Below are 17,583 nucleotides of genomic sequence, written 5' to 3'. Positions count from 1 at the left end.
AAACGAATAAAACACACCTTTTGGTTGGTACGGCTGAGTCTGCAGTTTCATCATAACAAGTATACTTGAGTAATATATCTATGGTTAACATCGACATCAGGGTTGCCACTTTGTGGAGAATTTCCTACATTGCGGGGTATTTCCAAGATTTTCAAGAATTTGGGTTTTTGTGGGGTGAACTTTTTTGCGAGGAATTTCCAAGAATTTGTTTTTTGCGGGGAAACCTTTTGTGTGGGGAAAATGCGGGGAATTTCCAAAATTTTCAAGAATTTGGTTTTTGCAGGGAGTACTTTTTGTGTGGAAAATGCGGGGAATTTCCAAAATTTTCAAGAATTTATTTATTTAAAAGTTTACGGCACAACGTGTGCTATTAACATAAGTATAAAAGTCACAATACTCTGAAGTAAATATCTTCAATTCCAACAAAAATAAATGTAAATTAAAAATGTATTCTTATCCCAAATAAACCAAAGTACATGCATTGTGGGGTAACTCTTAATAATTTTAAATAAAATGAAGTAGCTGTACTGTATAATTATTAAATAGATAATGTGTTAGTATGGTAATGAAATCTATAATTAATTTGGTTTTTTGCTGGGAGAAATTTTTTTTGTGTTTCCAAGATTTTCAAGCATTTGGTTTTTTGTGGGGAAAATTTGAGGAATCTGGGCATTTCTTGATTATACAACCATATTGAAAAATAATATTTTTTTAAATTGTGAGAATGCACTATATTTCGTTTTCGTTTGCAGCAAATAAAAAAAAATCTATTTTTAAAGGAGATTATTGATAAAAATAAAAAATAAATTTAAAATGGACTGCAGTTCCAAGCGTCAATTAGAATTTTATATAGATATAACTATATACTGTCTGAAAATTTAAGCTTATTCAGATCATTTTAAAGAGCATTGTAGTTCAACAAAATTGCTGGAATAACAATTTAATACTTGGAAAGTAAATGTAAGTATAGTTAAGGTTACCGACCTCCGTAGGCTCAGATTGGCCAAATCCCCGGCCGGATATCCAATCCTGACTTTGGTGCCGCAGCCCGGCTCCATGCTGAGGGTGGGCTTGTCTATGGTGAACATGGGGTTGTCACAGGGCACCATGTTGCAGGGCGACTCGTCCCCCTCGTAGTACTCGGACATGAACAGCTTCAGGTGCATGGGGATGTTGCCGGCATTGAACATCTCAAAGTCTTCGGAGCAACCTGGAAATAGAAGAAACTAAATTTAGTAGAAAAATTCCAGAAATTTCATAAAATTGAACTAAACTTTTTCATTACTATGGTAACATTGATTTTAAAACAAATTAAAGTAGATTCAAATGCGAGGTTATTTTAATATTATTAATTTGTATTATTTCACAATTTATTCATTTAAAATAATATAAAGTATATTTGCGGCACGTTCCAGGGTGGAATAACTCTCAGTATTGTTCAGGTGTAAGATCACCATTTATAATTGAAACGTCGCTTGAAATGGCTTCCGCACTTTCCTCTTCCCCTCTCTATTACCTTCAGGCTCACAACATACCCCAATTGGGGGTACCATAGTCTAATTATCTCTAGATGGTTGGAAGGAGCTGGGACTCGGTATTCACACAAAAAAAAAAGTTTTACATGCGAATTTGAGACAGGAAAAATTACATAAACAATCTTTCTTTTAAATGCTAAAAGGGCGCACTTCTTCCACATAGTTTTTATATTGATTTAATATCTAATGGTATTAATAAATATGCTAACCGAAATGCGAACCGAGCGACGAATTACGGGAAAGGAACGAAGCAACTGCAAGCGGCATTTCACACCATTTGCAGTTGCTTCGTTCCTTTCCCATAAGTTGAGGTTCAGCTCGGCAGTTTGGCTCGCGTATGCATATGTAGCATAACAACTGGCTTCTATGATATGTACCTAAATTTAAAAATACCAGAAACACTTTTCTATGCTATTATCCTGCTAAGATGGTGTTAAAAATAACAAGTAGATTAAATATTAAATTTCCTTAGAATTGTTGTCGAATCATATTCTTCCATTTCTGAACTCTGACAAAATATTCACTCGAACCAGTGTTTTTCTTAAAGACACAACGTTGCATTTGAATATGCGTGTGTTTTTATATACCAATATTATATATATGTCACCTGTGACAGGTAAAAACAGGGCCATCTCTTGGACAAACAATCTCTTTTTGTAAAACAGTGTCATCTGTTAGACGTAAAAGCAGAACATGCTATTGTTTCTCTATCTGAAAAAATAGACTGAGACTAGACTACACAGTAACGTGTGGCGGGGTATAGCTAGTATATAATAATTGAAGATATCTTTACCCTGTTTGACCATTAAAACGTTGGATTTATCTTTGTTCCGCAGCATAAGTTTCCAAACACCAACGCTGGCCAGCAACGGGTAGGTGTCGATGTGAATGAAGGGGTTCCTCTGGGAGTTGGAAACCAGCGATATGTTCAGGGCCGCCTCAAACTGTTCAATCTGGAGACTTTGACCTACAATGTTACATGGGAACCATTATACATAATAATATTATACTGTCACCTATTACCCCTTAAATGCATGATTTATTATTTTTTCTGGAAAAAAAAATATTTTGTAGATATTTACATGCATATGCAAGGAAATATAAAAAAAAAAAAAAAAAATTGTAATTTTTTAATGATATCCGATTAAAAAAAAATTGTTGCAGGTTTACAACACCATGTATTTAATAAAAATTAATATGAACAATTTACGTATGAAAAAAAAATAAAAAACCTAAAAAAAAATCTCAAAACTAATAAGTGTACCGGAAAAATACGAGTTATTACATATAAGTATTATATTATTGTATCTACTTACCTAAGAAAATCAAAATAATAACAGCAAAACAAAACTGTAATTCTAAACTCCAACCAATTTTCGAGAATCTTCACTTTTTAAAGAAAAAGTGACATTTGACATTCGCGAAAGAAAAAAAAGGTGATGCCACTCGATAAAATATATTACCGTGAACTTGATAATTCTTAAACGGCATGCATTAAGTATACACCAAAGAGTTAAAGGTGGTTTGAAGGGTATGTTGCAGTTTTGCAACAGTATGCATTTAAGGGTTAAAACTTCAGGCTAATTTGTTCACTTTTGAGAACAACTAATATGGTCTCACAGAAATCCTTTTGTCTCCCTTACTGTCATGGTGAGAAATATGATCTAAACGATGTTAGAAAGAAAAAACACAACGCTTTATATTCAAATCTAGAAGTTAACCACAGAAGAATTAAAATGTGCACCTTTATGATACTAAAGGTTCCAAATGCAATTTGAAAAAAAAATTACTGTAATGAGTAATTTTAGTTACAAAAAACCGTGAGCCATTATGTAAATTTTTTATGTTTGCATTAAAAATTTTAATATTTCAAAAAAAATTTATTTCAAACAACAAACTTTGAAAGTGTATTTCATCACCTTTCAAAAACAGTTTTCGGATATGTTCAGAAATATTCCATTATTAGGAAATATTCCGACCTTCAGACATAATATGCCTGAGGCCTGAGGAGATGACAATATGTAATTCATTTCTTTATGACTATTCATATTATTGTCATTGTAAGAGTTACATTTTGTGCATTCATTGGCATGATGACCTCCGTGGTTGAGTGGTTATTTTTTTTTTTTTTTTATAGAGCGGAGACGGTTTACACGTAGTTCCCGTGAGCACTTAGGTCATAGGCCCATTGTAATATCTCCCATTTTACCTCATTCCTTTAACAGTCACGCGGTCCCTTTTATAAAGTTCACCAGGGTTGTTATTGGATATGTGGCTATGTCTTCTGGTTCCACAATGTGTATTCCCAGGTCTCATTTCTCCTCTCCACTCCTCCTTGGTTCCCTGAAGGTCCCAATAAGGAAGAAACCTTCGTGAGTGGATAAGTTCCTCGACTATGAATCCAGAATTCGCAGGTTCAAATACCGAGAGAAATTCAATTTAGAGTTAAAGTCGGAAATAACAAATTTTACTCACGGTTTTCATCTTCCAGGTGAGGTGCTTTGAAGTAAATCAAAACTTTGAAGCACGTTGACTTATCGCTGGGAATCGTAAAAAGCTCTTTATTGGAGACTGAAAAATTCTTCAGCGTTTTCTCTTCGATCTGCTTCAGACCATAATTCTTTAGATGCATCAGTCTAACAGGTGAAGTTAAAACTAGATTTATATCCTTTCTGGAAATAATTGTAATGCCTCCAATTGCGAACATGTTTTTACACTCGCACTTAATGTCGAGAGATACGGACAAATCAATTGGAGAATCGTTACAGAATATCATAGGCAGACACATATCACATTCCTCGGGAATTGCCGGGAATTCTAAACCTAAGTTATTTCCTTTTCCCGGAGAGAAGTCCTCTTTTGCATTTGCTAACATTACAATCAACTTCGGACGTTTTGAATATATTTTAATATCATGTTCCACGCTAGATTCCGATTTAGTTACGACGTCAACTAAATTGATGTTGATATTGATGTTGAAATCCTTGTCTGGAATCAGCGCCGTGGCTTTTAGCGTGCAAATGTTCTGAGAGTCGGCTTTGAGTAATATCTTAGCGACGGGAGCTTGTAGCATTATGACATCAGATATGTCGCCCTGGTGAAGTTGACCATCCACGTACACAGAATTGACTCCAAATTCTACAGATATCCAACGCGAACTGATGGAGGATAGTTTTATGTTTAAGTCATGCGACACACCTAAAAGAGAAAACAAATAAATAATTTATTAAATAAATAAATTATGTAGAGTGAAACCTCTACCTCTCGTTTTTGAAGGGTCCTATTGTACGAATGCGGGAAAAAATGGATGCACGATTATAGAAAAGATCTACATTTAATCTTAATTGTTTAATTTTTTTTTTTAAAACACAGATAAAATGTATGTGTTCAAATAAAAATTACAATGATACCTAAATGCGCTTGCCTACATCAACACGATTTTCAGCAGGATTTTTTCAACATCTTCGTCAATTTTCAATTTTTCTGAAGAAGATGCACTTTTTCACCGGACTGTTCATTTCTAAGTTTGAAACGCTCAAAAGCTAGAAAATAAAAAAGATAACTACACGCGCGCGTATTTGAATGTCTAATGACAACGAATGTCAGAAGCGGCTGCCGGCAGTGATCGAATGAACAAATTAAAATTTTAAAAAAAAGTAAAATCGTACAAAAACTGCGTATCTTTATCTTGAACCATTGAAAATTAAAATATTTTCATTTTTAAGACGCCGATGAAGGTAAATGAATTTTGACGTCCACAAATAATAATTTACAAAATAAAAAGTAGCAACAACAGTGTTATTAGCGCAAGCGATTCTGACTTTGTTCTCTATACAGTTTTTAAGCATAAAGGTTAAAATTGCATCTCAAAAAAATTCAGCATGAATGGTATACGAAACGCTGACCAGTGAGTAAGCGACGAGCACGATCATAAAAAGTGTCGCTCATCGGTGAATGAAATTTGTTCGAAGATGCATGGAAGTATTTTGCAACCTATTTTAGTGATGTATGAAATTAATTTGGGACTGGTAGAAATAATGGACACACGCGGGAAAACGATTATTGGAGTAACAACCGATCGAGATTTCACTGTATTTCAAATATGCATGTAAATATCAACTCACCAACACAAACATCTTCTTCTTTGGACTCTGCAACAATCCAATCACCTAAAACGTAATAATAATTTGAAATTACTATCTCTTGACAGACCTATTCATGTACATGAATACATTTCATGCGGGCGAAAACAAGGATCCCATTCGAGAACACCTTAAAAATAACCTTTGAAAATAACACAAAGTTTAATTTATATAATTTATTTTACATAGTACTCACCACACCCCAACTATAAAATTATTAATTATTATTATTTTTTTTTTTTGGTAAACTAATGTTTATGACAAGATTTTTTATGCATAGCACAAAGGGTAACAATTATTTTACAAGCAATAATTATTTGCCTGAAACACTCATCCACATTGAAAATCTCCTGATAAAAGATACATGACGCCAATGCCAATGCCAAGTGCTATGCATAAAAAATCTTGTCTTAAAACATTAGTTTACCAAAAAAAATAATAATAATAATAATAATTAATATTTGACAAGTTCAAGTATTTCACCTAAAAATGTAGACAATTTGTCTCGACGCCATCTAGTGAGAGAGTTAGCACTTACAATGCCTTTCTCATATAAAATAAAGTTGGTTGTTTTCAGGTGAAAAAATGTAACAAGCAGTAATTGAATGCATCGCCCGAATAACGTTGCAAACAACAAAAAATCGTAAAGTGATTTTTTGGTGGAATAATATTCTTTATGTGTACACCTATCTATCCTACTCTTTCACATCATGAAAAAAAAATCTATCTACCTCTTTTAGTAGCATCCAAAGTGCGCTGGGGAGCCAGTCTCAGTGGAATAACGTTGCGCGAGCCGACATGCCGTCTGTACAGCAGGTAGTTTCGGTGTCTCCGCGTATGTTAAATAATATGAATAAAGGGAAAAAACGTAAAATTTCTTTTGAAAACTGGAATGATAATAAACAGAAGGCATTAAGAAATTCGGGTAAACCTTATACAAGTCGTAAAGGCAAAGCGGTTAGCGGCAAATCACCCCCAACACAGGTTAGTGGAATAACGTTACACTTATATTTCTTATGTAAATAAGTTTTGTTTGGTGTTTTAGTACAAATTTCTTAAGTACTTTGTTTATTATTTACATTATCAAATATTTTTAAACAAAGTATCCACTTCATTATATTATATATTTTCAACACTGACATATTTCTATCTGAGAGATAAACAATTCCTTGTCCATTGTCAAGTTATTCAATATGTTTTTATTTATTTCTTATTGACATGTTTTTTTTGACGTCTTACTGTTGTTGATAATATTGATTTAACTGTTTTTTACAGGACTTTATGTGTAAATGTCGATACCCAGATTGTAAAACTATGACGTTGCATAAAAAAAGGAACTTTTTGACCTTTTTTACACTAAAACATACAATGAGCAGAGCCTTTTTTTGCAAAGCTGTATTGAAGTGCTGGAGCCAAAACGAAGAATAGTACCCGAAAATGTATCAAAAAGACAAAGCTGTCAGCTTTGTCAAATACTTACCAGAAATCAACAGAAGCTTTTATGAAAACCTACCGGCTCAGTAAATGTATGCACTACAGTGGAAAAACGTTGCAAGTGGCAGCTTAAGCAACGTTATTCCACTTTTTTTTTTGTTTTATGTCGATTATTTCCTTTATTTTAATGGTTTTTTAAAATATTTTTTCACATGTACCCTTGTTTATGTCTAAGTAATGTAAAACTTATTGTAAAAATTGGATGTTTTCTAATAAAAAATCATTTAAAAAACGTTTTTTCTTGTTTCTGAAAAATCTTGTTTTTGTTGTTTGCAACGTTATTCGGGCGATACATTCAATTGTTGAATGAAACACTAGTATATATTGAATCATTTCGCGGGTAAGAGATAAGCCGACATAGCTCAGTGGTAAGAGCTGTCGACCGGAAATCGAAGGGACACGGGTTCGAGTCCCGTTGGCGTCATGTATCTCTTATCAGGAGATTTTTCAATGTGGATGAGTGTTTCAGGCGAATAATTATTGCTTGTAAAATAATAAAATTATTGTTTGAAATATAAGCTTACTTTTGTAATACGACTCCATAAACTGAAGATAAAGTCAGTGTTGGGCCATTTAGTGATGTTTTATGTGTAAAAAATGTATGTATTTTATTACATTAACAATTTTTTTTTAATTTTCGTACATATTATTACAAAAAAAAACAAAAACACTTCCGCATTTCCGGTGCAATAAGTGTAAGAACGTATTAGAAAATAGTTTTCTTTTGATAAAATATTCATCCACGCAAAAGACAAGAATTTGAAGATGGGGACTTGGTTTATATTTTTAAATACATATATTTGTGACCCTTACAAATAGATTGACATTAAATATTTATATAAAATTATCATACAGCAATGCCTTTTCCGCCATTCAAGTAGGACCAGAGTGAAAGGAAAAACCACCCTTCCCGCCCCAAGTGTTATAATATAAGATGGTAAAAGTAGTGAAACTAACCTGGAGAAGGCACATTGAGAGTATGATCTGCAGCTCCCGACTGGTTAGCTTGCCCGTACTCTACATTCGTCGAGGAGCTAAAACCATGAGAGATATCGCTGTGATTGGCTCTAAATGGTGTTTGGCCAGCAATACACTCTTTACCTAAATTGAAACAAAAAAGGATAGTAAATTGTAATTGGTGTAACAGAAACTTACATTTGTGGGATTGCACTAACCTCCTCTGTGTGTTCCTAACCTAACCTCACCATATTCCGGAATTATTATAAAAATGTTGAGTATATTCTTAACCTTCCCTAACCTAACCTGACCTGACCTGACCTGACCTGACCCGATCCGACCCGATCCGATCCGACCCGACCCGACCCGACCCGACCCGACCCGACCCGACCCGACCCGACCCGACCCAACCTAACCTAACCTTAGCCACCTAACATTCTGGAATTATGAATTACTATTAGAATAATTATCATATTCTCGCCAATAATCTACCTTTCAAACTCCCCCTTCGGTTTCCTTTCTTTTTGATCGCCGATGCTAAATTTAAATAGCTGATTCTAACCCAGTTTTGTAATACATAATATACATACATAAATTTTATTTTATTTTATTTAGGAAACAGTCATTTATATATTTAGCATAAACAGCAATTATTTACAATATTAGACCAATAATGTTCCATTAATTCTGGTTGTTGATTGAACATTTGCACCCATGCAATATATTTATAAATGAAAAAGAAATATACAAAAATAAACATAAACAAGGAATTACAAAATGTTATAAAACAATTAAAGAAAGTTAGTAGTAATACAGTTTTCGCGTGATTATAATAAAAACAATAAAATAAACTAAGATGATAGGATTATTTCACAAAATAAAAAATTAAGTTATCAGTTTAGTAAGTTGCATTTTATATGTTTTCATGTTACAGTTGAATTATAGTTGAATTATTTATATATATATATATTTTTTTTTTTATACATACACTCTCTCATAACTTTCTTTGGAAAAAGATGCAGAAAGATGCCAGAAATTTCCAATTAGAAATCTGAAAATGTCTATCTGGCTGAATTGCAACTTGCAGTTGTTTCGGAGAATTTGAACAATTCATCTAATTTCAACGTTCATTTTGTGGTTCTGTGAAAGTCCTATTCAAGTTCTGTTATTATATCATTAAAGGCTAGTTTCTTGACAGAACTGAAATAATTACAGAACTTGAAAATTAACTTTTAAATTTGAAGAATTGTTAAAATTCTCCGAAAAAACCCGTTTTAAGTGTTTTTGGTAAACAAACAAATTATACAACTTACTAATATCATTGCTCCTAGTTGTTTGGGCTGGAGAAATCCAGCCTTGCCCATCATCCTTTGAATTCAAATACTTATACTGATCAAACAATCTTTTAGGACGACCGCTGCTCTTGGGAGTTATGGAATTATTGGAAACCTCATTATTGGAGGCAGGAGACATACAGTTGAATATCTCTTTGCTTGAATCCGAGGGAGTCAAAGCATTCACGGAATACCTTCCAATCGATGGAGAACGGTTATCTCTAGGATTAATATCTTGACTATTATTTTGACTCTTTCTATTCTTTTTTTCTGATCGATTTTCATCAATGGGAACCAAATTGCTATGCGGTTTGACATGAACAACAGTATTCATACTTTTGATCGAGCTTTCCGTTAGACCGCTACTGCCAGAATTTGATTTGCCGTGGTTCTTCAAAGTAGAGACAGAACCTGAATTATTGTCACCGGTGTTATTCGGTGTGGTAAAAGACGAAAGCGTTCGTGCTGAGCCGGCATTCGAAGACTTCTTTGATGTCGGAGACTTGGTATCTCTAAACGATGGTGAAACCTTGTTGGTTCGAGGAGAACGCTTAATAGTGCTAACAGGTGAAATTTTTGAAGGAGCTCTTCCATTTTTATTCACAGGAGTTTGAAGATCATTTTCTTCTCCGTGTCTTGTGCTGTGAAATATGTTTGATACGCAGCCAAAAGAACTATTATCGCGTAATGTTGGACTGGTGATTTTGCTAGGCTTAAAAGGAGGAATGTCAATAGTACTTTTCTCGCCAAACATGGGTTTGTGGTAATCTGACTTGACATTCTTTTTCTTGTTCATAGCAAGCATATTGTCCAAAAGTATTGAAGGTCTCTCTGTATCAAGTTTACCTGAAATAATAGAATTTGAAAACTAATTGTTACTCTATTAACTTACAGATCAGATGGATGACTTGAGAGGAAATTTAGACACCTGTGAACTTACCCATAAATTTCCTGATTTGAGTAAGACTGAAAGGTGTACTATTCAGCGAATCATCAATGGTTATAATATTAGTGAGGTCTCTGCACACGTTGGACTCTTTAGCCGGCAGGGTGTACATATTATTGACGTGGGACAGCACCGCCAAGTCCATGTGCGACTCTTGCTCATTCAGCCTGTAGTCCGATAACTCCGAGTCATCGCTGAGCGTCAGGAACGGCAGCTCTTTGGTTGCAGTGTGAGACTTACTGAATGTTTCACCGGCTTTAGCGAGGGCCTTTGGTTTCGCTTTCGCTTGAGGTGGACGAGGACTGGTCTCATTGCCTGTAAACGGTGTTACGTAATTAGATTTGTGTTGTTCCCAGTTCAAGACATTTTATTTTAACAATAATCATGATATTCAATTTGAAATAATAGATTAGTTTGGTAATCAAAACTTACATTCAGATTGTAAAATAAAATTTTTGGTGGAAATAAATAGATTGATAAAATAACATCGAATTGAAACAAACACAATATATATTATAAATAAACACAGAATAAAAAATTGAAATTTCATTTGCATCAAATAGAATGGCGATACAGAGAGTTAGGCAGTGTAAGAAAGACAAGGCGCTAGATGGGCTAAGTTAAAGGCATTTCTAGTGCGTATTTTCTATCCAGTGCAAATAAACAATAAAATGGACATCAAACCTGGAACAAACAAGGGTGGATAGGGCTCCGTTTTCTTCGGGCTAAGTGCCGGTAGCATTTGGTTAATATTCTCGCTCCTTCTCTTAAAATAATTGCCCACGGAAACTTTACTAGCATTGGCAGTAGTTGTTACATCCGACCTAAAATTTTTTTAAATAAAGACAATATTTGTAAACGCAAGGGGGAAAACGTTCATAAGAAGAACATATTATGAAAAAATAAAAAGCATAGACAGAAAGTAAAAACACCTACCTCAAGCTTTGAAAATCATTGGCTGTTTCGTTAAATGGAGACAAAAATTTCTTAGAAGAGGTTTTATCAGAATCAGTGTCTATGGTTGTCGACTGCTGATAACAAGGAAGTGCTCCGTGCTCTTTCATCCAAGAAAGTTCTTCTCTTGACAAGTCCATCTAAAAAAAAAAACACAAAATAATAGTCTCATTAACTACTTTTGATTTCCAAATAAACATGAACGCAAAGCTGCATTTTAGTGCACAGCTTAGGTACTGAAAAGATTTGAAAATGAACATGATGCATTCAGAAAGTCATCAAAGTGAAAAAAAAAAGGGGACAAATTTTTATTTTACTTTGTTTGCTGGCGTGAACATGGAATCCCTCATCCCCGGAGAGTTTGCGTTGTTGGCTCCGAAATCCTGGGGTTTATATCCCCAAGAATCGTTTTTAGAGGAAGAAGGTCTACCAACATCCCTGTTATTGCCGATGCTGTGTTTGAAGGACTCCAGCGACATGCGAATACTGTTCACAGTCGGGTCATCGCTGGTCTTCAGAAAGTCATCAACAGCCTGACTCTGGATCTTGGCATCCCGTAGAACGTCTTCCAAAGTGGATGTGGACTTTCTTGCATTCCCGAGAGACATTTTGGAGAATGAAGGAATGGAGTTCTCTTTGGAATCTTCATTTAATGGGGGGAGGTATGTCGATCTTCCGGAAATCTCGCGTGGATTGAATGAAAGCTGTAATTAATGTGACAATTTTATTAGTTGACGGCCGGCATAGTCCAGTGGTAACGCATTGGACTGCCATTCCGAAGGTCGCGGGTTCGAACCCGGCGTGCGCAAATAAATTTTATTTGATTAATTTGTGTTATTTCACAATTAATTAATTAAAAATAATATATAGTATATTTGCTGCACGTTCCAGAGTGGAAGATACTACCAGTATCGCCCTGGTGTAAGACCACCATTCAGAATTGAAACGTTGCTCCAAATGGCTTTAGCCGTGTTTAGTGACTAGATCTGAATAGCCAGGTACTTCCCCACCTTCCTCTTTCCCTTCCCCACTTACCTTCAGCCTCACAACATCCCCCAATTGGGGATGCCATAGTCTCACTGGCTCCAGACGGGAGCAGTTGGGACTCTTGTGAGGTATTCACTATAAAAGTTGAAGGAATGTAATGTTTAGTATTGAAAAGATAGAATGGGGCCTTGGGGAGGTATTTATATATATTATTGACTAGCTGCACCTCGCCACGCCTTGCTGTGGTTCAGTCTGTCTGTGCAGATAGAAAAACAATAGCGCGTGTTGCTTTAACGTCCGACAGATGGCCAGTTTAAATGTTATGTGCAATTAAGGATGTTTGTTCAACAGATGGCGCTAATTTTCAAAAGAGCATGTTTTTACCTGTCATAGGTAACATTTATATAATATAGGTATATAAAAACACATGCATATTCGAATGTGTCAAAATTTAAAAGCAATCGGAGAAGAACTTTCGGAGATTTAAGATTTTGAACATTGAACATTTACATTTTTGTTGTTTGTTTTTGGGGTGTTATGCCTATATCCGAAGATGTGACACATCTTCGGATCTACCGGATCTGCCCTGATGATGGACACTGCAACGCTGTCCGAAACGTCGGCTAAAGAAGGAGTTAGCGCAACACGGCATAACACCCCAAAAACAAACAACAAAAATGCTTTTGGCCGTGAAAATCTAAAAACTTACCGAACATTTACATTTTTATTTATTTAAGATTTTGAACAAACGAACATTTAAATTTTTATTTATATAGATTAGTACACATCCATAATTGAAATTTAAATCAATGAGTTTATTTTTTATATGTAACACTCATAAGCGATCCGCTGTATTATTCCCAGGAAGAGAAACTGGACCTATACAGGGTGTTCGGGGGTAAAGTGCTATAACTTCGGGGGTAGTTTGATTAGTCAATAACATTTGGTGAAATGAATTAAAACTTAAATTAGGGTGACTTAAAATTGTTAAAAATCCGCTTACCGATTTCATTTCACGTGTTTTATTTTGCGTTTGGCTAAAGTCACATTCCAAACCTGAAAAATACAAAGTTAACATCTTCTTCTGGCGTACACAGCGATAATAAAATAATTTACTTGAGGTATATCACAAAAAGTGTTTTATTCTTTGTAGGACAAAAATTTGATAAAAATAGATTTCTTTGTATGTAAGTAACAAGATTTTTCAAATATTTATGAACGTACGTTTAATATCCAAAAGTCCCAAAGAGGATTCAATACTTGCTCCTGTAAAACTACGGGCTGCATCTCTGTTTAAAATTTCTTCATTCTGAGCATAGTATGGATCCACCAGGCTAAAATAAAATAAAAAAACTCACATAACAGACGAGTTTGGTTCCTACGACTAGGCAAAAATTATATATGTACTTAGCGAAAAAATTAAAGTTTATTTTAAAAAAGACATGGTCAGTTTAGGGATAACTACACAAAAAAAAAAACAAAAGATAATATGAAATGACAGGAGGCATAATGAAGACCACCAAGATGATACACTTATGCGGTGTAGAAACATGGAGACTTAGGACGGGTTGCACAGAATTTGAACAATTCGACAAATTCCAACATTCATTTTCGGGTTATTCAAGTCTTATCACAAGTTCTGTTATTTATTTATTTGTAAATATCATTATAGGCCAATTGCTTGACAAAACTGAAATAATAACAGAACTTGACAAAATCTTTAACAGAACTTGAAAATTAACATTGTAAATTGAAGAATTGTTCAAATTCTGTGAAACAGCCCGTCCTAAGAACAAAGAAATTATCAAATTTCAATTTGATTTTCAAATTCTGTGAAGGTCCTATTCAAGTTTTTTTCGTCATTTCAGTTTTGTAAAACAACTGGCCAATAATGGTATTTTTTTTTTTATTAGTAAAAAAAGATACACAAATTACATTACACAATATAGTACAGTTATTAATTATATAATATAATATAAGTATTTGATGTACCCCCATAAATAAGCAGGGCTTGTGTGTATGGGGGGTGTTGTTATATTGGTTTATATTTGATATGATTCAGTTCAACTGTTCGGAATACTTTTTAAGGTGGCTTTTGAATTCGTTTATATTTGCATCATGTTTCTAATTTTTTCTGGTAATGAGTTAAAAAATTTAACTCCGAGATATTCATGGTTGAACTGTCCTATTGTTTTTTTACATTTAGGAGTAGGAAGTATTGACGTTTGTATATAATAACAGAAATTGAATAGAACCTTCACAGAACTTGAAAATCAACATTGAAATTTGATGAATTGTTCAAATTCTGCGAAACAACCCGTCCTTAGAGCCAGTGAAGGAAAGAAGCGGATAGTCGCCCTCGAAATGTGATGCTGGAGAAAAATACTCAGGATTCCATTGACTGCCTACTGTGTATCCTAAGATACTTTGAACGCGTTGCTTGCCAAATCGAGAACACAAACCTGAAGAGACTCAATAGTCACCGGCAAAGTGGAACGCAAGAGAAGCAGTGGAAGATCACCGATGCGTTGGAGTGATCAAACAACACTGGCAGATAATCAACACCTCTGACATAGGTCTTCCCAAGTGGTTCGCTACGTTTGGTGACTTAGCGAGAGGATTGTCTAGGTCAAGGGTGGCCACCCGCGGCCCGCTGGGTGTCTACTTGTGGCACGCGGAACATATGGACACATTTCTATTCTTTTAGTGTACATAACACCACCAAAAAAACATTCCAACGTTCGTATCATATCTCGTATATGGAAGTATCTCAGTACATTGATTCAACTATCAGACTTCCACTTCTTGCGAGTACTGCGAGTCTTTCAAGTCTGGGACGTCTTGCGCTTAGTATACTCAATACTCGCCAGCCGCAAGACGCTGAGAAGAGTATTTCTATAACCGAAATACGGATTATCCGCAAAGCCACCACCAGAGGACATATGTGGGGAAGTTTTCGACAGGGAATTCTCTAGCCACCCTATCCAATGGATTTTTGAAAAATCTGTGTGCGGAATCATACATCGGAAATGCATCCAGAAATTTTTGTGGGGAATTACTTTTCTTAGAAATTCTCTAACAACCCCTCCTCAAAACAAACAAACTCCCCCATTGATTCAAAAAATTACTGTGGGGAATTCAGCACCGAGTGAGCAATACCGCAATACCCCATATCGTAATTCCTTTCGGTATACCATTACTTGTAAAAGTAAGTACAAAAGTATAGTTTCTAAAATCTGGCCCGGCTGCTGAAAAGGTTGGCCACCCATGATCTGGGTCTTGGCAGCGGATGAGTTTGTCCACCTACTGTGTGGCAGACCGGATTCAGAGATACTGGTTGAAGAAGATATTTTTACCTATCCAGCAGGACTCTCTCGACCCACACCTTGAACCGCTATGAGCCCCAGATTCCTACCCACCCCTCACACCTTTTTCCTTCGCAGATCTTCCTCTCTTTCCTTTCATTAAACATACCCTCCACACAGCATCCTCAGAGATGACATGGGCCCTGAGGGAATTTATTTTCCTCAGGGCCTCCTGTGTGCAGCTAATGTAAAAAAAGCAATAAACTAATTTAGATAAACCAATTGATATAAAATTGTGATATTTTTTTTTAATATAAAGTAGGTACCTCTCACGACCTCTTCGTTCCACTGTGGATGTGGCTTTAGGGCAAGGAGTTTTTTCCAAAGTATCATTCAAATGTTTTTCCCTAATTTGATTGGTCATCTCTATCGATCTTCGAGCTTTTGGAGGTTGGAGCATTTTAAAATTCCGTTTGTCATCCATATTGCATGTATTATTCTAAAAGAAAAATATATTACTATAAGCGTACCAACCTTAATAGCTTGTATATCTGTATACTACGATTTTACAAAGAAGAAAATTATTAATTGTCTACAACATATATTATATTGTGTTCTTTGATGAGTTAAGATTTTTTTCTAAAATTAATTGAGCAACACAGGTTTTAAATTACTTAATCGTATTCATTTTTAAATAAGATTCTCCAGTAAATCATTCCAGATTTAAGAAGATTGGCGGTTGTTGCAACATTTTTCATGGATTTCTATAGCGATTGGGGTTTTGACAGTTTTGTAAATGACCATCGAAAACTATTTTGCTGCTTTGTTTAGGTAGCTAATTTGCTGCTTTGTTTCAGGAAGGATACATTGTTGCCAAAATAAAGTTGATTGTTGACGTAGTGACAGTGATGACATGAAAATTAGAAAGTATAAAATATTCGAAGGATGTTCGTAAGAATGTACTTTATAAACCACACAGAATAATACCTGAAGTCAAAACCACTCGACGACAAGCGATATAAATATATTTATTTACAGTTCAATTAATCTTATTAAGTACGTTGAAAATCTTGTACTATAAAAACTCAACAAAACAATGAAAACCAACTCTCGACAATCACAAAAGCTGTCAAAAACATTCAAATATTTGAAGAAAACGGTTCGGCTCTACATTTCATAGACTTTTAATAATCCACAGACACAAACAGTTGCAAACAGTATTTAAAAAATCCATAGACAATGTTTTATATTTTTTATCAAACAAAATTCTTTATGAACTAGAGGCACTAGAGGCAGGGGCGTATAACTCCCGCATGACCTTGTAACCCTGATGGGAGGAGTTATTCAATACCCAAATTCTTATAGACAAAGCTGTTGTGGCTGAAAGCTCAGATCTCATTGGCTTAGAGCAAAGATTGTAGTTTGATCTCTCGCTCTCTACCATAGCGACTTGTGTAACAGAAAGAGAAGCTAAGCATGCTTTATGCTCCGATAAAAATTAACGGTAATTTCCAAGACGCCATTTCGTAAGTTGAAAAGTCAGTTGAAGTTTTTACGTAAATATTTTGAATTTTCTTCCCCCATCTAAAAATAATGTTACGTGCTAGAATTCTTCAAGGTGATAAATTAATGCCGTGTTGTGTTAAAGTGTGTTATCCGGTCTATCTCCACCAATTGAAAGAAGGACCCGAAACCGTTGTAAAATACAGGTACTAACCTCTCGTTCTTTGATACCCGTATTCCGACGCGATACAATACCACGTATTATGGGACTTGGACACGGTCAAGCGGCTTGATCGCAAGCACGTAGTTTATTGTCTATGGCACTTTGTGTCAAGCATTTTGACCGTGTACCGAAGCTGGCTTGCAAGCATTGCGCAATTCTACGTGCTTGCGGCGAGGCTTGATGCGAATTTATATTTTTGGGGG

At 35.0% G+C, this 17,583-nt stretch overlaps 1 protein-coding gene across 1 annotated transcript in view; it reads right to left on the bottom strand.

Moving 5' to 3' along the window:
• LOC149419037 (uncharacterized) overlaps positions 1-16,785 on the bottom strand; it is a 32,624-nt gene extending 15,839 nt beyond the window's left edge. Inside the window, exons 1-14 of the mRNA XM_089637657.1 lie at positions 16,642-16,785; positions 15,981-16,153; positions 13,574-13,683; positions 13,353-13,405; positions 11,680-12,066; positions 11,345-11,502; positions 11,093-11,232; positions 10,403-10,723; positions 9,442-10,308; positions 8,129-8,272; positions 5,660-5,704; positions 4,011-4,733; positions 2,329-2,502; positions 985-1,210 (exon numbers count right to left, since the gene is read on the bottom strand). Coding sequence (XP_089493783.1) covers positions 985-1,210; positions 2,329-2,502; positions 4,011-4,733; positions 5,660-5,704; positions 8,129-8,272; positions 9,442-10,308; positions 10,403-10,723; positions 11,093-11,232; positions 11,345-11,502; positions 11,680-12,066; positions 13,353-13,405; positions 13,574-13,683; positions 15,981-16,138 — 3,506 coding nt within the window. The 5' untranslated portion in view covers positions 16,139-16,153; positions 16,642-16,785. The remainder of the gene's footprint in view (positions 1-984; positions 1,211-2,328; positions 2,503-4,010; positions 4,734-5,659; positions 5,705-8,128; positions 8,273-9,441; positions 10,309-10,402; positions 10,724-11,092; positions 11,233-11,344; positions 11,503-11,679; positions 12,067-13,352; positions 13,406-13,573; positions 13,684-15,980; positions 16,154-16,641) is intronic.
• Between the last annotated feature and the right edge of the window lie 798 nt (positions 16,786-17,583).

Source organism: Hesperophylax consimilis, chromosome 12 (genome assembly GCF_061612785.1).
Source record: "Hesperophylax consimilis isolate HC1 chromosome 12, BYU_Hcon_1.0, whole genome shotgun sequence".
Taxonomy (NCBI): Eukaryota; Metazoa; Arthropoda; class Insecta; order Trichoptera; family Limnephilidae; genus Hesperophylax; species Hesperophylax consimilis.
The sequence above is the reverse complement of the archived record's forward strand: the minus strand, read 5'-3'. Positions and strand labels throughout refer to the sequence as shown.